The following is a 22,413-nucleotide window of genomic DNA, read 5'->3' as shown; positions in this document are numbered from 1 at the left end:
TTTCCACATACACAGTGGAGGGTTCCTTCACCTTTGCAAAGACCATGCAGATCAATAGCAATGCTGTGTCCATGTGCTTGATCGACATTGCTAGCCTATTCACTAACGTACCACTCAAGGAAGCCATAGGCATTTGCACTACGTCACTATTTCATAGTGATCCAGACACACCACCATTGTCTGAATCTGTATTCAATGAACTTACGAACTCAACAACTCGCGCAGCTGAGTTCAGTTTTAACGACATATGTTTGGCCAAATAGATGGTGTTGCCATGGCTCTGGGCTCAGCTCTCACCAACATCTTTGTCAGTTTCCAGGAGAAACAAGTCTAAGATGGAATGACCCCCAACCTCCTATCCTTCGCATGTTTGATACGTTTGCTATATTTGAATCTGTAGCTGCATGTAATAACTTTCTTACACACCTTAATGGGCTCCAATCATAATGCACTCAAATTCACCTTTGAAATGGAGCAGCCAAATGAGCTCCCTTCCCTCAAAGTGCCAGTTGAGAAATCTGCTAATGGGTTCTCCACTACTGTCTACTGCAAGCCTATCTTCACTGGTCAATATATGAGTTGGGATTCCTACAGTTCCATGCGCTATAAGATTGGCCTTATCGGCAACTTCGTAAATAAGGCCTGAGCCATTTGCTCACCATACAAACTTGATCTGAAATAAGGCACAAAGCTATCCTGTGGAATAATGGTTACTTCAATCAGATCTCTGCTCGTTGTATATTGCTCATTACTCATTAATGGGCCCAAGGTTGCCACTTTTAGTCCTGAAAAGTGTCCAGCCTACCTCAAATGATCCTGGAAGGGTAGGATGTCTCAAAAGTCTGAGCAACAGGTAAAGCTAGCCATTTCATGCTGCAACTATGTAGTAGCAATGAGTGGTATTCTCCACTAACAAGATGCTGCCATGAAGCCAAGATGACATTCTGCCTACCCATAGAAAATTAGTAATATGGCATATGAATTTCAGTGTCAGTGCAATGCCAGATATGGCCATACATCCCAACAACCGGTTGATCATATCGAACAGCGCGACCCTTTGGCTGTTCACAACAGCCAAAGTATTACCTGTACTCAACCAGCCCGTGCATGCAAAATTCAAAACATAGTGCCCAACATTAGCTAAACAATCCTGATTGTGCTAAGAATTACATTAACAAAGATCATCAGTTGGGCTCACTGTGTGGCTCACTTACAGGCGATAGAAGCTACATATATTCACACTTAGAGCCCTGTTCTTTGCAAAAGAGCATGTCCACGCATTGGAGGACAAAAGCCTGGAGGACAGCCATTCCCTGGTTCACTCCACATGGCAATGCCTTGATCAATCCAAGTCAACCTGCCTGGTTTAAATTTAAACAAAAGCTTGGCAGTTAACGGTTGCTTGGTGCATTATCCATGGAAACATCTGTATCAGAATCAACTTGCCAACCAATTAGCATTCTCTTTTCTCATTCAATACAAATTGTTCCCTTTGCGATTTTGTATTCTCACAAATCTGTCTTGAGTGCAAGATAAAAAGCTTTGACAGAATGTTATATTCATATTCCTTTATTTTGTCTTCCATGGAGTTCACTTGTACAAATAAGTATGACTGAAGATGCACAAGGACGATTTCTCAAAGGGCTTCGTCCTTGGCAGGACATGCTATCACAGGACATATAGCCAACAACTAGCAAAAATATTCTCACTTGGCTGGATCCACCAAGAGAGTTTTGGTGGGTTTCATCTAGTGATTTGTAATTCACGTGAGCACGAACAGTTACATACATACAAATTAGGAGCAGGAGCAGGCCATTTGGCCCCTCGAGCCTGCTCCGCCATTCTATAAGATCATGGCTGATTTGATTGTGGCCTCAACTCCACATTCTGCCTACCCCCGATAACCTTTGACTCCCCTGTTAGTCAAGAATCTCTCTCTCTTTACCTTGAAAATATTGATTGGCCCTGCTCCCACTGTTCTGACTCTCAGAAAATATTTCTGCTCATATCTAGCCTAAATGAGAAATCCCTAATTTTTAAACTGTGTCCCCTAGTTCTAGTCTCTCCCGCAAGGGGAAATGTCCTTTCAGCATCCTTGTCAAGTGATGCCAGAAGCTTACATGTTTCAAAAAGTACTCGCATTCCCCTAAACTCCAATGGATACAGGCCCAGCCTGTCCAAACTTTCGTTGTAAAGATAACCCCCCTCATCCGCAGTTATCAGTAGAATGAACCTTCTCTGAGCTGCTTCTAATGTATTTATATATTTTATTAAATAAGGAGACCAAAACTGTACACAGTACTCTAGATCTGGTCTCACCAACGCACTGTACAATTGTGGCAAAACATCCCTACTTCTATATTTTATTCCCCTTGCAATAAACAACAATACGTTATAGAGACAGCCGAGGAGAATCTGTAGGTTGGATAGGTGGGCACAATCTTTTCCAAGTTCTGGTCAGCTGGACATACTGAGCCACAAAGCAACTATGTGAGGCACTGACATGTGGTGAGATGCACTCTCCACAGTGGAGGGAATGGAAAAGTCCAACTTGAATCCTTCTGTATTAGTGGAGCAGGTAGCTGTGGAAAATGTCTATTATGGAGACAATGAATACTTCCATGGAGCTTCAAGTACTTCCATGGAACTTCAAGCACAGCTTTCAAGTGATTCATGCAGGCCATGACATGGCAAACTTTGAACACCAACAAAGCAACGTCTGTTGCCTTAATCAGGATGGCAGATATCTTCTAATGAGTCACTTAACTTCAACATGCTGGTTTGCAGAATGGTAGGACTGTTCCAGTGTTGGCCCAGGGCTTGGATGATGATGAACATGAGAAATAGGAGGAGAAGACCATATGGCTCATCGAGCCTGCTCTGCCATTCAATACGATCATGGCTGATCTTGGGCTTCAATTCTACATCCCAGCCCATTCCCCATATCCTTTGATTCCTTGAGATCTCAAAAATCTGTCTATCCCAGCCTTAAATATATATTCAGTGGTGGAACATCTACAACCCCCTGGGACGAGAATTCCAAAGATTCACAACCCTTTGAATGAACTCATTTTCCCTCATCTCAGTACTTAATGATCGACCCCTTATCCTGAGACTGTGCCCCTGCATTTTAGATTCTCCGTCCAGCAGAAATCTCTCTCAGCATCTACCCTACCAAACCCCTTCAGAATTCTGACGTTTTAATGAAGTCACCTCTCATTCTTCCAAAAGTCCAGAGAAAATAGACCCAGTCTCTCCTCATAGGACAAACCCCTCATCCCAGGGACCAATTTAGTGAACCTTCACTGTACCACCTCCAGCGCAAGTGTATATTTTCTTAAATGTGGAGACCAAAACTGCACACAGTACTCCATATGTGGTCTCACCAACACCCTGTACAAATCTAGCAAGACTTCTTTATTCCAGCACTCTAAATCCTCTTGCAATAAAAGGCCAATATGTAATTTACCGTCCTAATTGTTTGCTGTACCTGTATGACTTCTTGCATTCCTTGGACGAGCACACCCACGTTTCTTTGAACACAAGTTTCTCACCTTTTTAAAAAAATATTCAGCTCTTGCATTCTTTCAATCAAAGTGAATAGCTTCACACATTCACTATATTATAAACCATTTGCCATGTTATTGCCCACTCACTTTGTTGTTGTCTATATCTCTTTAAACTGAAAGAGGATATGAAAGTGGGAGCACCACTCAAACACCTTGCATTTCTCACCCGTTGCATTTGTCCTCAGCCAGCAGCCGACATGCTCTCAATGGCAAGGCAGAGTGGAAACAAGCCCTCTCAGTTGTTTCATTATGAATACCAATACGTGACAGGACCCACTGGCTGCTTCGTGAAAAGGGTGGAGGAGTGAGAGGACTCAGCGTTGGTGCTGTTGGCTTTCATTTGGCATTTGCTCCAGTTGCAATAATCAACTGACTCTTCTAGCTGTGACAGCATTCCTGACAGCAATGCACTCATTTGCTCTTGCAATTGGAACCCCATCTTCATGTTTCTTCTCTTCAATAGTCTCATTCAAGGATGCCCTAAGAGCACTTTCATCCCTCTCAATCTTCAATTTTCTGTCTTGTACAACATTGAGCAGGGCGGAGCACCAAACAGCTAAAAGCTCTGTCAAAGAGCTAGGTTTTAAAGAGTGCCTTGGAAAGAGAAGTGGAAGGGTTTAGGGAAGGAATTCCAGAGTTTAGGATCTAGGCAGCTGAAGACATAGCCACCAATGATGGAACAATTAAAATTGGGAAAGGTCAAGAGGTTAGAACTAACTGAGCACAGATATCTAAGGGTTGTGTGATTGGGAGGAGATGACATAGATAGGGAGGGGAGATCCTGTGGAGGGACTTAAAACACATGAGAATTTTAAAATCAAGGCTTTTTTGATCAGGTGCCACACAGGTTAGCAAGCACAGGGTTGATGAAAACATCAATGCTGACAAAAATTCTGTGGAAAATATTTGCCAAAGGAAAATGACAAAGTAGTTGTAAGAACTGAGTACTTATTGGGATCAAGCAATATGAAATTTAAAGGCCCCTCCATAAACTGCATCTGAAATTCACTTTCACTGGCATGTTTCCGGAGCCCTAGGAATTAGGACTGGAGGAATTAAATTCGAAGGGTTAAACTCATTTCAAAAGCCCCTCATTTGCATGTAAATAAGGGATTAAATGGGGTCTTAACTGCCCACCCACCTGCACTAATGAACTGGCTGATTCCAGCAAGCAGGTTACTCACATACAGCCAAATTATACACAAAGGTTGGCATGTTGGAGCGGCTTCATTTTTCTCCAATTTTAAAATATGTACCCAACCCACCTGTTCAAATTTCCCCAATTACTCTAATGTTCTCCTGTTCAGCTTCCTTTCTGCCACCCTACGTAAACTTCACCGCATCCAAAAGCTCTGATATAATATCCTACCCTTCATCCCTTTCCTCAATGACCTACCTTGGCTCCTAGCACCCCAATGCTTCAAATATAAAATTCTTATCCTTATATTTGCTGTGGTGGTAATCGTTTCTCATCTCTAACATCCTCCTACGATATTCCCTAAAGTTCTCCAGGACTATGACTTCATTTTCTTATCTGCCCTTATCCCTGAACCCCAACTTCAAGCACCTAGGCCCCAAGTTCTGAAGTTTCCTCCTTAAGACTCTGCGTTCCTCTCCATCTCAGAGAGGCTTAAATTCACCTCTTTGATCACCCCTCTCAATCACTGCTGATTTGCCACAGCGTTCATTTTCTGTAGGCTGCAGAGATTTCTTCTATATTGAAGAAGCTACATATATGCAAGTTGTTGTTGCTGTATCCCCAAGGCACGATGGAGGAGGTAAACAATCCAATTGGTATTCTCCACCGAGCTAGCTAGTGAACAGCAGAGTCAAAACAGTCCATAGAATCTTTTATCTTGGCTGCAAGGGGTGTACAACCTCAAAGGAAAGTGTGCACCCATGCACGAGCACACACCTGATTCATGCACTTCCAGAACAAAGGTCACATATAATCCAATATCTGAGAAGCAAAAGCACATTGGAGTTGATTTTTTTTTTAAATTACCTTTTAATCAATTCTAATATTAAATAGATAATGTGGTTTAGGGCTTAAAGTTGTTAAGTGAAAGATTTTTTTCAAAAAAGAGAAATGAAGATTGTGAAGGTGGAAGACCATTAATACCTTAAAATGACAAGCATTATGGAGAAATAAGCAGGCTATTTAAATTGGCATAAGCATGCAGAAAAGTAGATTTTAATCCAAAATGAACAAGTCAGTGTAAACAGTGTAATGGATATGTGCAACATGTTTATGACAACTCTGATCAGCAACACTGCTCACAATGATCAGAACATAATGGTTTATGAGCTATTCTGATCACGAAGTATATTCTAGAGCTATCCCAGATTTTCCATAAAACACAGAAAATCACACAGGAGACTAGATAGCTGCAGAGAAACAAAACAAACCATACATAGCCTGTTGGCATATGTGTCATTAGAAAAAAAATCTCTCTCCTCAATTCAGCACTATTAAATCATTTGCATTTGTCCAGAAGACTATAGCAAGGGTATAGAGTACTAAAATATAAACAAAGTTACATTATCTTTTATTTTGTTTGATTTTCTGTTTGTTTTCAATGTATTTCATAAAACAACTGAAGAAGAATTGAAAAACACAGTCCCAACCCAATCCAAAGCTATCTTCAGAGGATACACTCAACTGGGTGAATTACTAAATTCTCCAAAATCAGGACCTCCTTTTTCCATCTTTGCTGATCATTGAAGGGCATATTTTGCATTAAATGCAATAAAGCAGCATTGAGAATCAGCATCCTAAAAATGATGCAATCAATCTTGAAGAGTGCAGTGACTCAACATTTCACACCAAACATTCCAATCTAGGCATATCATAAGACAATAAGACATAGAGGCAGAAGTAGGCCATTCAGCCCATCGAGTCTGCTCCGCTATTCAATGAGATCATGGCTGATCTGATAATCCTCAACTCCACTTTCCTGCCTTATCCCCATAACCCTTGATTCCCTTACTGATTAAAAATCTGCCCATCTCCGCCTTGAATATACTTAACAGCCCAGCATTTACAGCCCGCCGCTGTAAAGAATTCCACAGATTCACTACCCCGAGAGAAGAAATTCTTCCTCATCTCTGTCTTAAATAGGTGACATCCCACAAGGGGAAACAACCTCTCAGCATCTAACCTGTCAAGCCCCCTAAGAATCTTATATATTTCAATAAGGTCGCCCCTCATTCTTCTAAACTCCAATGAGCACAGGCCCAACCTACTCAACCTACCCTCATAAGAAAATCCCTCCATACCCGGGATCAACCTAATGAACCTTCTAGGACTGCCTCCATTGCCAGTATATATCTTTCCTTGGATAAGGGGACCAAAATTGTTCAGTGTTCTAGGTGCGGTCTAGCTAGTGCCTTGTATAGTTTTCCCTATTTTTATATTCAATTCCCTTTGAAATAAAGGCCAACATCCCATTTGCCTTCCCTATTAGTTGCTTTACTTGTTTGTTTGCTTTTTGGGATTCATGCACGAGGACTCCCAAATCCCTCTGTGCTGCAGCTATCTCCATTTAAATAATATTCAGCTCCTCTATTCTTCCTGCCAAAGTGCGTAACCTCACATTTTCCCACATTATACTCCATCTGCCAAGTTTCTGCCCACTCACTTAACCTGTCTATATCCCTCTGTAAATCCTTGTGTCATCCTCACTGCTTGCCCTCCCACTTATTTTTGTGTCATCCACAAACTTGGCGATGGTACATTCACTACCCTCATCTAAGTCATTAATATATATTGTAAATAATTGTGGCCCCAGCACTGATCCTTGTGGCACTCCACTAGTTGCAGGTTGCCATCTACAAAATGGCCCCTTCATCCCAACTCTCTGTCTGCTATTAGTTAGCCAATCCTCTATCAATGCTAATATACTACCCCCAACACGGTGGGTTCTTATCTAATTAAGTGGCCTCATGTGCGGTACCTTATTGAATGCCTTTTGGAAATCCAAATATATTACATCTACTGGTTCCCCTTTATCTATCCTGCTTGCTACCTCCTCAAATAATTCTAATAAATTTGTCAGGCATGATTTCCCTTCATGAAGCCATGCTGACGCTGCTTGATTAGAATATGTATTTCTAAATGCTCTGCTATTACATCCTTTATAATAGACTAACATCTTCCTAATGACAGATTTAAAGCTAACTGGCCTGTAATCACCTGTTTTTTCTCTCCTCCCTTTTTGAATAAAGGTGTTACATTGGCAGTTTTCCAATCCTCTGGGACTTTTCCAAAATTCTTGTAAGATTACTGGCAATGCATCCACTGTCTGTGTAGCTACTTCCTTTGATATCCTAGGATGCAACCCATCAGGTCCAGGGGGCTTATCAGCCTTTAGCCCCATTAGTTTCTCTAGTACATTTTCTCTAGTGATAGTTATTGTATTTATTCCCTCTTTTGCCCCTTGATTATTTAATATTTTTGGAATGCTATTAATGTCTTCTACTGTGGAGACTGATGCAAAGTATTTATTCAACTCTTCCGCCATTTCCTGGTTCCCCATTATTATTTCCCCAGCCATGTTCCCCAAGGTGCCTATGTTCATTTTGGCCTCTCTCTTCATTTTTATATATTTAAAGAAGCTCTTACTGTCCGTTTTTATATTACTTGCTAGTTTGTTTTCTCCCTCTATTTCTTTTTGTCATCTTTTGTTGGTTTTTAAAACTTTCCCAATCCTCTGGCTACCACTAATGTTTGCCACATCGTATGTCTTTTCTTTCAATTTGTCACTACTCCTTAACTTCCTTGGTTAACCATGGGTGGTTTATTCCCTTCCTGGACTCCTTCTTCCTCGCTGGGATATATCTTTGTTGTGAGTCATGATCTATTTTCTTAAACGTCTGTCATTGTTCATCAACTGTCTTTTATGCTAAACTCCTTTCCCAGTCTCCTACAGCCAACACTGCCCTCATTCCATTGTAATTACCCTTATTCAAGTTTAGCACAGTTGTTTCTGACCCAAGTTTCTCACTCTCAAACTGAATGCTAAATTCAACCATTTTACGGTTACTGTTTCCTAGGGGGACTTTTACTCTGAGATAATTTATTAAACCTGCCTCATTACACATTACAGATCCAAAATAGCCTGATCCCTGGTTGGATCCACAACATATTGTTCTAGGAAACAGCCCTGAATACACCATGAATTCTTGCTCGTGCCTACCTCTGCAAATTTGATTTCCCAATCTACATGAAACTTAAAAGTCACCCATGATTAATGTCCTGCCCTTTTTTACATACCCTCATTATCGCCTGATTTATCCTCTATCCAACAGTATAGCCACTGTTAGGGCTCTTATAGAATACTCCCACCAGTGTCGTCTTCCCCTTGTTATTTCTTACCTCTGCCCATATGGATTCTACATCTTCTGATCCATTTCTTGCTATCGTACTTATTCCATCACGTACTAATAAAGCTACCCCACCAGCCTTTCCTTCCTGCCTGTCCTTTCAAAAAGTCATGTCCCTGAAGATTTAGTTCCCAGCTTTGATCTCCTTGTAACCATGTCTCCGTAATGGCTCACAATCATTTCATGTCTCTCACAAGTTGAGGGGTGGGGGAGGTAAGGTCCATCAACCACCACGTGTACTTTTCAGCATATTCAGAAGTAGCTAATTAAGAACAAAACCCTAACAGCACGGAATTGCTCCCTCCCAACCCAGGAACATTGAAACCAACTTCAGCATGCCCATTGCTGACCCAATTTGAGATCAGCTGATTTAGCATAAGCAAGCCACTTCTGATTTTTATAGCTTAGTGTTGCATTAATGTATAAACATTTTTTGTACCAAATGTGAACTTTTTTACCTATTTAAGTTCAATAAGCAAAAAGTATTTTTGTATGTATTGTATTAGTAAGCTTGTATATATTTAAAGGTTTACAGAATGTTTCGCTAATCCAAGGTAATGACAATCTTAGATATGCTTGATGACAGCAGCTTGCTGAAATATGTTACAAAAAAGATGCTTTATTTCTATACTACCAACTCATTTCATTTAAGAAAAGGGTGAAATCAACCAAGCACAATTATTTACCACAGCTTCCTGCTTTCTTCAGCAGTGCAGATGTTAGCAGTTAGCTGATGCTCATAGGTAGAAAGCGTTACTTAATTAAATCTTCCTGGTGTGACTGGTAGCCCAAAAAAAGTAACATACAAGTCAGCAACATTCATAAGAACATACATAATTTTAGAAATGCAAAGACTTGAAATAACGTAGTTTAGTAAACTTTGCTTCAAAAAAAAAGCACTATGAATGTTTCAGTTTTGAGCCTTTGATTCAGTTATACTAGGAATACTTGGGACTATCAAAACAGTTCACTTTTGTAACTTGGAAGGGAGGAAGTGGTAAGTCAGAGTAACAGTGAGATTTCCTCTCATCAGATTTAAAATGCGTCCTCCAGAAGAGTTTAAAAACACACCACTTACCAAAAATTCCTTTTAGTTTGCAACTTAGTGCTGCTTCATAAATCAAACAACTCTTCAAGATTGCTTTTATAAGTCATTAAATGATCAAGAAAACTAGTGTGCAAAAATCTTACTCTTATCCATTTCAGATTATTTCAAGAATTGAGAGATTCTTGAAACTTCTGGATGAGGAAGTGTTAACAACTGATTGAACATTTTATTGAATAATTTAGAAAACATCTGTTAACAATACAAGCAGTACACTTGGTAAAAAGGGAGCAGCAAATGCAACACAGTCTTTATTATGGGGATGGAAGACTTGATTTAACACTAGATGTTGATCGGATTGCTAAAACATTCTTTGCCAAAATACTTCTGTAAACAGAAGACAACATAAACTTTGCCTACAAAATAACTTCACTGTATATGTCTGCCAACACCAAATATTGCATAATGATAGTAACTGAAACCATATTATACTCACTCTTACAAAGTTGTCAGGGAACAAACCTCTTCTGCCATCCAGTTCACCCTCCCACCATCCTCCATCTTCTTTCTTGATGTTAGTAACAATATCTCCTACAGAAATGGTCAGCTCATCTTCATGTTGAGCTTCATAAGGAAACTCAACAATCGCTTCCACTGGAAAGAAAATAAATAAACTTACAGCACACGGCAAATTATTTCACCTATTGAATATCCAAATGATCATATTGTGCAATATAAATAATTTAAAAGCTTTCTGACAAGAAATTCTCCAAAGAGTTTCATACTATTTACTGCACCACAAAATGATCAGTTAGAGATTTGAACTGCATGCCAATTCCCCTCCAAAAAGAACATGTTCTCCTTCAATCTGTACCTATTTTGGCACATCTGGTGAATTCCAAGTTGCAGGTTTTCTTTGCAAACCCTTCTGTCAAGATGTTCCTCAACTCCTCCAATCTCCTTGCAGTATTCATCATGAAGTTAGATAATTTGTGTCCTGCTGCTACCCATGCTGTTTAAACAGACTTCTACACAAGATTCCCATTTTCCCTCAATTCACAGCTCCAATGAGGCACAGTTTAGACTGTCAAATTAGTTGATCAGATCCCATGGCCCACCACTTTATTTATTTCACCTCACATTTAAAATGTGAAGTTAGTGTCAGAAAAGGGAAACCATCCCACTCCAGGTCTTCAGCTTTACTGTTTCTAACCTTGCTGAAGCAGTTTTGCTTTGGCTAACTTCATTTTAATTTCCCACATCAGCCAAGAGAAAGACTTTTAATTTAGCATTCGACACAAACTCAATAGAATTTGAATTTAAAAATACTTCATTTTGGACCTTACAATCAGCATCAATCTAGGCTGGATTCAATCCAGAAGTTAAAATCTAATGTAGTTGTGGAACTGTGTGGTGCACTGTCAGAAGAAATTAAACTGTGTTGCATTCTGTCTTAACAAAAACTGTTCTAACAAATAAGCGTTCATTCCATCATCACCGTTTCTATATGATCTACCTACCAGCTACAAATCAAGGACCTTAAAACCTGGAAAATGACATTTTCCAGAAGATATCGCACGCAGCATATAGCTGCTCCAGTGAAAAAGCTTCTTTTGTACCCGTCATAGATCCAAACCCTAACATTAACCAATATTCATACTCCCTAGTTGTATGTGCAGTTGACTTATCGGATCTTGCATAAGAGTTGTTGAATAAGTAGCCTCACATCAAAATACTTTTTTAAAAATAGTATCAAACCCCCTCTCTTCCGACAACACAACTGGTAAAGCAAACAATTTTTAATGTCTGGGACCCTGGTTTGAATCCTGCCTAGACTGATAATGTTCTAGCTGCAGCATTAGTCCTGTAACTCATAGCGGTATTGATTCCGATAAGACAGCATCCCACTTACAATGCCTGGCTCACAAGCATATACACATAGCTCTTACCCCAGTGATTAAAATGTAAATTTGCAGTTTGGGAAGCTAGCCAGGGAGAGACATACTCCATAAACATTTAAGTTTATCCCAGGTAAGTTAAAAATATGCCCAGTTCCTCCAAGTGGTCTCCTAAGCTCTCCGTAAGGGTTGCCAGGTACGGACAGAGCTGCAAGCAACTCAGGAGAAAAAAAGTCAAGGGATGTTTAAAAAAAACATTTTTGCTAAAATTTGCTTTGAACATTTAGCTATTGGAGGTGGGGTTAAAAACCGTTGGATGATTCTTAACTGTCAATCAATTGGACAACTTGGAGTCAGTTCAATTTCCAATTCCGAAGTGTAGGCTATGCATCGCAAGGGTAAGCATGTTGCGCGACCTGTGGCAGGAGTGTGGCGACGGGCCAGCTGGAGGTGGTGGGCATGTGATCCAATCTCCCTGGTAAAAGTAGGGAAAATCCCAAGATATTCTATAAGTATATCAATGGGAAGAGGATAACCAGGGAAAGAGCAGGGCCCATTAGAGACCAAGCGGGCAATCTATGGGTGGAGCCAGAGGACATCGGTAGAGTGTTGAACAAATACTTCACATCCGTATTCACCCAAAAGGAGGAGGATGAAAGTATCAAACTCGGGGAGAGAGACTGCGAGGTTCTTGAGCAAATTGATATAGGGAGCGACAAGGTATTGGAGGTGTTGGCAGGCTTAAAAGTGGACAAATCTCCAGGTCCAGATGATTCGTGTCCCAGGCTGCTGAGAGAGGCAAGGGAGATCGCAGGGGCTCTGAACCAAATTTTTAATTCCTCTCTGGCCACGGGGGAGGTGCCAGAGGACTGGAGAAACAGCTAATGTGGTTCCGCTATTTAAGAAGGGCTGTAGAGTTAAGCCAGGGAACTACAGGCCAGTGAGTCTCACGTCGGTGGTAGGGAAACTATCGGAGAAAATTCTGAAGGAGAGAATCTATCTCCACTTGGAGAGGCAAGGTTTGATCAGGGATAGTCAGCATGGCTTTGTCAGAGGGAGGTTATGCCTAATAAATTTGATTGCATTTTTTGAGGAGGTAACCAGATCTGTAGATGAGGGTAGTGCAGTTGATGTAGTTTATATGGATTTCAGCAAAGCCTTTGACAAGGTCCCACATGGGAGACTTATAAAGGTGGCAAATGCACATGGGATACAGGGAAATTTGATAAGGTAGATTCAAAATTGGCTTAGTTGTAGGAGACAGAGGGAGATGACAGAAGGACGCTTTAGTGATTGGAAGCCAGTGTCCAGTGGCATACCACAGGGTTCTGTGCTGGGTCCCCTATTATTCGTCATTTATATAAACAACATAGATGACTATGTGGGGGGCAGGGTTAGTAAGTTTGCGGATGACACAAAGATTGGCCGGGTTGTTAACAGCGAGGTTGAGTGTCTTGGGCTACAGGAAGATATAGATGGGATGGTCAAATGGGCAGATAGAATTTAACCCTGAAAAGTGAGAGGTGATACACTTTGGAAGGAGTAATTTGACAAGGAAGTTCAATGAGCAGCATGACACTAGGAAGTTCTGAGGAACAAAGGGATCTTGGCGTGTGTGTCCATAGATCTCTGAAGGCAGAGGGGCATGTTAGTGCAGTGGTGAAAAAGGCATATGGGACACTTGCCTTTATCAATCGAGGCATGGATTACAAAAGTAGGGAGGTCATGTTGAAGTTGTATAGAATCTTGGTGAGGCCACAGCTGGAGTACTGTGTGCAGTTCTGGTCGCCACATTATAGGGAGGACGTGATTGCACTGGAGGGGGTGCAGAGAAGATTCACCAGGATGTTGCCTGGGATGAAACATTTAAGTTATGAAGAGAGTTTGGATAGACTTGGGTTGTTTTCATTGGAGCAGAGAAGACTGAGGGGCGACCTGATCGAGGTGTACAAGATCATGAGGGGCATGGGCAGGGAGGATAGGGAGCAGCTGTTCCCCTTAGTTGAAGGGTCAGTCATGAGAGGACATAAGTTCAAGGTGAGGGCAAGAGGTTTAGGGGGGGGATGTGAGGGAAAACTTTTTTACCCAGAGGGTGGTGACGGTCTGGAATGTGCTGCCTGGGAGGGTGGTGGAGGCGGGTTGCCTCACATCCTATAAAAAGTACCTGGATGAGCACTTGGCATGTCATAACATTCAAGGCTATGGGCCAAGTGCTGGTAAATGGGATTAGGTAAGTAGGTCAGGTGTTTCTCACGTGTCGGTGCAGACTCGATGGGCCGAAGGGCCTCTTCTGCACTGTGCGATTCTGTGGTCAACCAGAACTGCCAAAACACAACATTAATATAAAAGCAAAATACTGCTGATGCTGGAAATCTAGAACAAAAACAAAAATACCTGGAAAAACTCAGCAGGTCTGACAGCATCTGCAGAGAGGGATACAGTTGACGTTTCAAGTCCGTATGACCCTTCATCAGGACTAAGACATAAAGAAATGAGATGAAATATAAGCTAGCAGAAGGGGATGGGACAGGAGAGCTCGATAGGGGGTCAGTGATAGGTGGAGGTCAAGAAGAGACTGCCAAAGATGTCATAGACAAAAGGACAAAGGGGTGTTGACGGTGGTGATATTATCTAAAGGATGTGCTAATGGGGACATTAAGGGAAGCAAGCTGGTGGCAGATGGCCCTAGCGCAAGTGGGGTGAGGGGGAAGGGATCGAAATGGGGTAAAAGGTGGAGATGAAACAATAGATCAAAATAAATTTAAAAATAGGAGGGAAAAGAAAAAAAAATAGTTGTAAAAATATTATAAATTATTGGAAAAGGGGGGATCGGAAAGGGGTGGGGATGGAGGAGAAAGTTCATGATCTGAAATTGTTGAACTTGATATTAAGTCCGGAAGACTGTAAAGTGCCTAGTCAGAAAATGAGGTGCTGTTCCTCCAGTTTGCGTTGAGCTTCACTGGAACATTGCAGCAGGCCAAGGACGGACATGTGGGCATGAGAGCAGGGTGGTGTGTTGAAATGGCAAGCGACAGAGAGGTCTGGGTTATGCTTGCGGACAGACCGAAGGTGTTCCGCAAAGCAGTCACCCAGACTGTGTTTGGTCTCTCCAATGTAGAGGAGACTGCATTGGGAGCAGTGAATGCAGTCGACTAAATTGAGGGAAGTGCAGCTTCACTTGAAAGGAGTGTTTGGGCCCTTGGACGGTGAGGAGGGGGGGAAGTAAAGGGGCAGGTGTTGCACCTTCTACGGTTGCATGGGAAGATGCTGTGGGAGGGGGTTGAGGTGTAGGGGGTGATGGAGAAGTGGACCAGGGTGTCCCGAAGGGAACGATCCCTGCAGAAAGCCGCCAGGGGGCTGAAGGGAAGATGTGTTTGGTAGTGGCATCATGCTGGAGTTGGCGGAAATGGCAAAGGATGATCCTTTATATTATATTTACATCTCCTGAGGTGTCAAAATCAAAATAATGCAACACATTTCCTCCAAGCTATCTCATGCTATTTCTCTCCAGTCAGGTCCATAAGCTGTGACTTCATAATCTTGTAAATCTTGTAAAAGGAATGGAGCACTGCCACACATCCAACAACGTAGTACTGATTTCATAATTTCACCCAGGTTATGAAGCTGGCTGATCAGGCAACAGTAGGAGTCTTAACCTGAGTCTGGGAAACAGACACAATTGTAGTCGGAGGGTAAAAAATTTTATTCTGCAGAAATAGGCCAGGGACAGGAAAGCAAGAGAAGGTTCTAGTTCCACTGTTCCCTTATTTCACACACAAGTCATAAAACATGTTAGAAAAGCTGCACAATACTTGCTAGAGACCTTTGAAAAAATAATAGCATTAGCAAACTGTGAAAAACATTCAAAACACAACCCTGCATTGCATGGCTTGACGCTCACATTTCTGTCAAGTGGTGCAGTCTGAGGTTAGCCAGCTACTTTGCAAATGTGACAGTTATTACAGTTTCCTTTATGATGCATTGGTCGGCAGCACATTGTGGATCTAACCATGGCAAAAAGGCAGGCTGATCAATGCCTGACGGTAAAATAGAAGCGTTCACAAATTTATCTGAGGCATTCTAATGGTGTGCTGAGAGCAGCAATAGTATAACAGACTGGATTAAACTTCCAGAGACCCTTATTTCAGTCACTCCAATTGTTATTCTTGCTCCAGCAGCACACATTACAATTTTACTGTTGCTCTGCATTTTGGTGCCCCTTAGATTTCATCTTACTAAAAAAAAGTGCACCTCAATAGTAAAATGAAAAGAAGAATGCCCAAGATTATTTAAAAAGACAGCAATAATTAACTAAATTCCAAACATTTGCTATGCATGGCAGTGAAATTGGAATGCCCAGTTTATTTCGTTCTCATTAAACCTATCTACTAATAATCAAACTTCAAAGTTTGAACTTTTAAGACAGAGAACTGCTCCAGAGAATGTAGGTCAAAAAGAAAATCTACTAGTTAGTATTAAGATGGAAAGAAACTGGTGACAATTCAGTGTGTGAAGTAAGATTTTTAAATTACAAATTGATAAATTATTCCACTATGCATAAAAGCTCCAAAACCAATACTACTTTGACAATAAACCTGGACCAGTTAATTTTGCTGGAATTCAAAATTCTCTAGGGGCTTTCCGCTGCCCCTTGTAGTTTACTAGATTAACAGCCTGTTAATTTTTTATTATCTATAAATAATACTTACAAATGTTCTGGCTATTAAAACAAGAAAGCATAGGCTCATGGTTGTCCAGAAGAGGCACAAAGAATTACTCCTTCAGAAAGTGATCAACTGGAATGAAGCCGCAAAAAGCATAGCTGAAGCAAGACAGTGAACTAATTTGCAAAATAGCTATGCACTCTATTAAGAAAGCAGGGGAGTTGGTATGTTTAGAGAGACTAACATAAGTAAATTTGGAAAAATAACATAACTTTAAATAAATAAGCAAGCAGAGGCAGTGGCATAATGGTATTGTCACTGGACTGGTAATCCAGAGACCCAAGTTAACGCTCTGGGGACCAGGGTTTGAATCCCACCACGGCAGATGGTGAAATTTGAATTCAATAAAAATCTGGAATTAAAAGTCTGGTGATGACCATAAATCCATTGCCAATTGTCATAAAAACCCATCTGGTTCACTAACGTCCTTTAGGGAGGGAAATCTGCTGTCCTTATCCGGTCTGGCCTACTTGCGACTCCAGACCCACAGCAATGTGGTTGACTCTTAAATGCTGAACAAGGGCAATTAGGGATGGGCAATAAATGCTGGTCTAACCAGTGACGCCCACATCCCATGAACGAATAATATTTTTTAAAAATCCAGTCACAATGCCTTGGATTTAATTACCGACACGAGAAAATAAAAATATGGTTACAGAAATTAATTTGGCTAACAAGCAGTAACTGACCAAGGAAATAAGCCAAAATTACATCTTAATTTTATTTGTGAAATTAAGTACTTTACTTGAAAATCCATAATCAAGTCAGAACTACAAGTTTGTTTTAGCTTTATGACTCCACCCATATAAAGAAATCTTATAAGATGGCCAAGGATGTGTTGCATTACTGATAATTTCAAGATGGTATCTAGACATATCAGGAAAAAAATTCATTCACTTCAGCTATTGAGCATTCAGATATCTTTTATACTCTTACTACAAATGAAGACAAAGATTTGCTCTCTTCAAAAATTGGTATGCCACTTATAGAACACCAAATGACTGCGCAAGAAGTATGACTTCACTTATTTGAGGGATCTTTCTTCCCGATGGATAAAATTCTTTTAAAACATTGACACAAAATTTGCATTTGGCTCATCATCAAGAATAAGAAATTGGAAAGGATATGGGATACCTGGTCTAACAAATGTAGTGATGCAAAAAGCCGAAGTCGCAGAGAACTATCAGCAGCTCTTGCTAGAGTCATTTAACTTCAGTAAAAGGACATACTTTTGAGTTTAAGAAAATTTTTTTTTTTTTCAAATTACAATATTGAAATCCAAATTGGAAAAAGCAAATAAATATAACACTTTGGGAGTAGAAGTGTAAAACCTTTTGCATTTTCATTCCAATCAGTTGTCTAACACAAAAAAGCCAATAAGTAGCACAGTTAGCGGGCAGCACAGTGATTAGCGCTGCTGCCTCACAGCTCCAGGGACCCGGGTTCCATTCTGACCCCAGGTGTCTGCTGTCTGTGTGGACTTTGCACTTTTGCCCCATGTCCACGTCAGCTTCCACCGGGTGCTCTGGTTTCCTCCCACCATCCAACGGCGTGCTGGTTAGGTGGCTACGGTTAAACTGCCCCCTGGTGCGTGCCCTGTGATGGACTGGTGTCCCATCCAAGGTGTGCCGCACCTCGTGCCCATTGCCTGTCGGGATAGGCTCCAACTTCCCGCCACCCTGAATTGGATAAAGCGGTTCTGGAAAAGTGAGTGAGTACTGATCAATTCCACAAGTATAGACAGAAAGAATGTTTCTTCTTGTCGGGAAGAGCATCACTAAAGGCCATCAATATAACAGTCGCCAAGAAATCCAATAGGGAATTCTCCCAAACAGCGGTGTGAATATGGAACTCACTACCACAGTGATCGAAGTGAATAGTATTAATATATTTAAAAGGAAAGTCGACAAACTTATGTGGGAGAAGGGAATACAGTAGATAGTTGCGATTGTAGGTTTAGATGAGCAAAGATGGAAAGATGCTAAGGTGAAGCATAATCACTGCCATGAACTGGTTGGCTCAGTGGCCTGTTTCTGGGCTGTAAATCCTAGAATCACAGAATAGTTACAGCACAGAAGGAAGCCATTTGGTGTCTGTGCTTGCTATCTGAAGGAGCAATTCACCAACTGCTGCCAATTATTCCTTTTCAGATAATGATCCAATTCTCTTTTGTTAGCCTCAACTGACCATGCCTCCACCACACTTGGGTACTGCATTTCAGATCCTAACCTCTTGCTGCATGAAAAAGTTTTCCTCATGTCGTCATTGCTTCCTTTGTCAATTATCTTAAATCCATAATCTTTCCACCAGTGGGAACAGTTTTTCTCCTCTCGACTCTGTCCAGATCCCTCTTGATTCTTAATACCACTATCAAATCTCCACTCAACCTTCCCTTCCCCAAGGAAAACAGTCTCAACTTCCCTAATCTATCTACGTAATTGAATAAAAGATGTCACAGACAAAAGGAACAGAGAGGTGTTGAAGGTGGTGATATTATCTAAGAAAATGTGCTAATTAAGAATGGATGGCAGGACACTCAAGGTACAGCTCTAGTGGGTAGCAGACTGAATATTGAATTCAACAACTTTAGATCTTGAACTCCCTCCTCCATCCCCACCCCCTTTCCGTTTCTTTCCCCTCCCTTTTGTTTTTTCCAATAATTAATATAGATTTTTCTTTTCCCACCTATTTCCATTATTTTAAAATCTATAACTGTAATACCTTGTCAGTCTTTCCACCCCATCCCCACTAGAGCTGTACTTTGAGTGTCCTGCCATCCATTCTTAATTAGCACATTTTCTTAGATAATATCACCACCTTCAACACCTCTTTGTTCCTTTTGTCTGTGACATATTTTGATTATCTGCTCCTATCACTGCTTGCTTGTCCCTACAGCCACCCCCCCCAACTTCTCTCCCCCCCACCCACCTTAAACCAGCTTATATTTCACCCCTCTCCTAACTTTACTCAGTTCTGCTGAAGGGTCATGAGGACTCGAAACGTCAACTCTTTTCTTCTCCACCGATGCCGCCAGACCTGCTGAGTTTTTCCAGGTAATTCTGTTTTTGTTAACCATTCATCACTACTTTGTTTCCTGTCACTCAGGCGATTTCATATCCATGTTGTTACTGTCCCTTTTATTCCATGAGCTCTAACTTTGTTCACAAGTCTGGTGTGCAAAAGTCTTTTGGAAGTCTTACTTCTGCAAAAAATCCCACCAAGGCAGTTAAACATGATTCACCCTTAACAAATCTGTACTGGCTTTCCTTAATTAACCCACGTTTGCCCAGATTTTGTCCCAAATTATTGGTTCTAAAAGCTTCCCCACCACAAGGTTGAACTGGCCTGTATTTGTTCGGTGTACCTTTACATTGTTTTTTGAACAAGGATGTAATATTTGCAATTCTGCAGTCCTCTAGCACAACTTGAGTTTAAGGAAGGTTGGAAAATTCTAGCCTGTGCTTTCATAATTTCCACTTGCTTCCTTCGGCATTCTTGGATGCATTTCATTCAGTCCTGGCACCTTATCAGTTTTAAGTACAAGCAACCTGTCCCATTCCACCTTCCTTATCACCTTTAAACCCTTCATGTGTCTGAATTCCTTCTTTTTCATCATGACCTGAGCAGCATCTTCTTCCTTGGTAAAAACAAATGCAAACATAAAGCAGTCCAGCCCGTCCCATCAGACCCTGCCTGACATGTTTACAGCGGCTGAGACTGAGCACACTCCACAGCCATACCGTTACTGTAGCTGATGCAGCTGCATCCTCCGCACTCAACTTATTGGGTATCAGGGAGGGAGCAGACCAAGGCATCTCCCCCTTCCCCCTTTAGTCGGGGAGGTGAAGGTCACGAGAACAGTTGCCCCCTGCCTCTGTGTAAATCCCTTATTTCGGTCCCACACCTTTTACTATTTATATGCCTACAGAAGGCTTCTGGGTTCCCTTTAATGTTAGCAGCTCTTTGCTTCTCTTATTTGCTTTTTTAATTCCTCTCTGAACCTCCTATATTTTATAAATAAGTACCAATGGGTAGATGTCAGGCTATTTCTTTAAAAGACCAAAATAGTTCACTCCTTTGAGGTTTTTTAACTTGGCGCCGGACACAATAGAGTTAAGAGGCTAAACCAATCTTGATCTAATTTATTCAAAGCTGCTCTGTACTAGAACCAAGGTACGGCCTGGCACGGAGGCATCACCCGACAGTTATCGTAGTACAAGGCTTCCTCCAGAGAGAGAGAGAGGAAAATATTCATCATGCAGAAGAAAAACATTAAACCAGCAAGGGGAAGCAGGGTGAAGGAAGGAGAGTGGTAGCGCACAAATGAAGATTTCATCAGTGTGGGGGGGGTCATACAAAATGAATTTCAGCCGGAAAACAGTTTCCCAGTTGTACTTGACAGGGGTGTACAGGCTGCACCGAAGCCTGGGACGAATCTCGGAAGCCACTGCGCTGGTAACAGACTCCCCACAGCCTTTAATGGGACACAATTATCCAGCCCCATCTCAGGGGGAGGCAACTGTTCTAATGACCCTCATCTCCCCGACTAAAGGGGGGGGGGGGAGAAGGGGCCTCGGTCTGCTCCCTCCCTGATACCCAGTAAGTTAAAGTGCGGAGGATGCAGCTGCATCAGCGACAGTAACGGTGTGGCTGTGGAGAGCGCTTCTCAGTCTCCGCCGCTGTAAACGTGTCAGGCGGGGACGGATGGGACGGGCTGGACCGCTTCATGGTGGAAAAGGGAGGCGAGTGGGAGCCCGGCGGAGTTGAGAGATCGCAGATACCCCCCACCCACAGCCCCAGCCCCAGCCCCGGGCCGGTTAACTCTCCGGATGCCGCACTCACCCATTGATGTTGAATCCAGCCACCCCCGAACTGGCCTCGAAGAGTTTGAAGATGAAGAGAGGGCTCGAGCGCTCCCCCTCTCCCTCGCCGGGCTCCGACCACCTCACTCCACTCCACTCACTCAAGCTCCACCGCAACACCGGACATCTTTGTTCGCCAGTCAATCGGTATTGACCCCCAGCCTTTCCCCTTGCTTTCAATCACTGGCCGATGGTATTGGGTTACGGGGCGGGGAGGGGGGAGGGCACTGGAGCCAGATATCGCGATAACTCCCTCCTTCCCTCATTCGCTGGCCGTTTGTAACCATAGCGACCGGGTTTTCGAGTTGGGCTGGCGCCGGGCTGAGTGGGCGCCATTTTGGTTCCTGGTGGCTGCTCAGGTGGAGAATGGAAGTTGGCATCTACTGCTGTTCAGACGACATGGAGTGGAGACGATGGTTTTATGCTGCCAGGGCTGATGTTACAGCTCATGAAGCTATAGAAATAACAATTAGTCGTCTCAATTTCTCTGCTCCTCTCACCCATTCTAACCTGTCTCTCTCTGAACTTGCTGCACTCCGTTCTCTCAGGTCCAACCCTGACATTGTCATTAAACCCGCGACAAGGGTGGTGCTGCTGTTGTCTGGCACACTGACCTCTACCTCGCAGAGGCTGAGCGTCAACTCGCACGCAGACACTTCCTCCTACCTCCCCCTGGACCATGACCCCACCACTGAACATCAAGCCATTGTTTCCAGGACTGTTACTGAGCTCATCTCTTCTGGAGATCTTCCTTCCACAGCTTCCAACCTGATAGTCTCCCAACCTCGGACGGCCCGCTTCTACCTCCTACCCAAAATCCACAAACAGGACTGTCCCGGCAGACCGATCGTGTCAGCCTGTTCCTGCCCCACGGAACTCATTTCTTGCTATCTTGACTCCATTCTCTCTCCCCTTGTCCAGTCCCTTCCC

General features: G+C 42.3%; 1 protein-coding gene across 4 annotated transcripts in view; it reads right to left on the bottom strand.

Annotated features, from left to right (window-relative positions):
• sh3kbp1 (SH3-domain kinase binding protein 1) overlaps positions 1–21,682 on the bottom strand; it is a 261,615-nt gene extending 239,933 nt beyond the window's left edge. Inside the window, exons 1-2 of one of the 4 annotated variants that reach the window (XM_078559394.1) lie at positions 21,464–21,682; positions 10,496–10,653 (exon numbers count right to left, since the gene is read on the bottom strand). In XM_078559394.1, the coding sequence (XP_078415520.1) occupies positions 10,496–10,653; positions 21,464–21,467 (162 nt within the window). In that variant the 5' untranslated portion in view covers positions 21,468–21,682. The remainder of the gene's footprint in view (positions 1–10,495; positions 10,654–21,463) is intronic. The other 3 variants (XM_078559395.1, XM_078559396.1, XM_078559397.1) reach the window with 3 other exon arrangements.
• Positions 21,683–22,413: the final 731 nt, after the last annotated feature.

Source organism: Cetorhinus maximus, chromosome 16, assembly GCF_964194155.1.
Source record: "Cetorhinus maximus chromosome 16, sCetMax3.hap1.1, whole genome shotgun sequence".
Taxonomy (NCBI): domain Eukaryota; kingdom Metazoa; phylum Chordata; class Chondrichthyes; order Lamniformes; family Cetorhinidae; genus Cetorhinus; species Cetorhinus maximus.
This window is presented reverse-complemented; position numbering and strand designations above follow the sequence as displayed.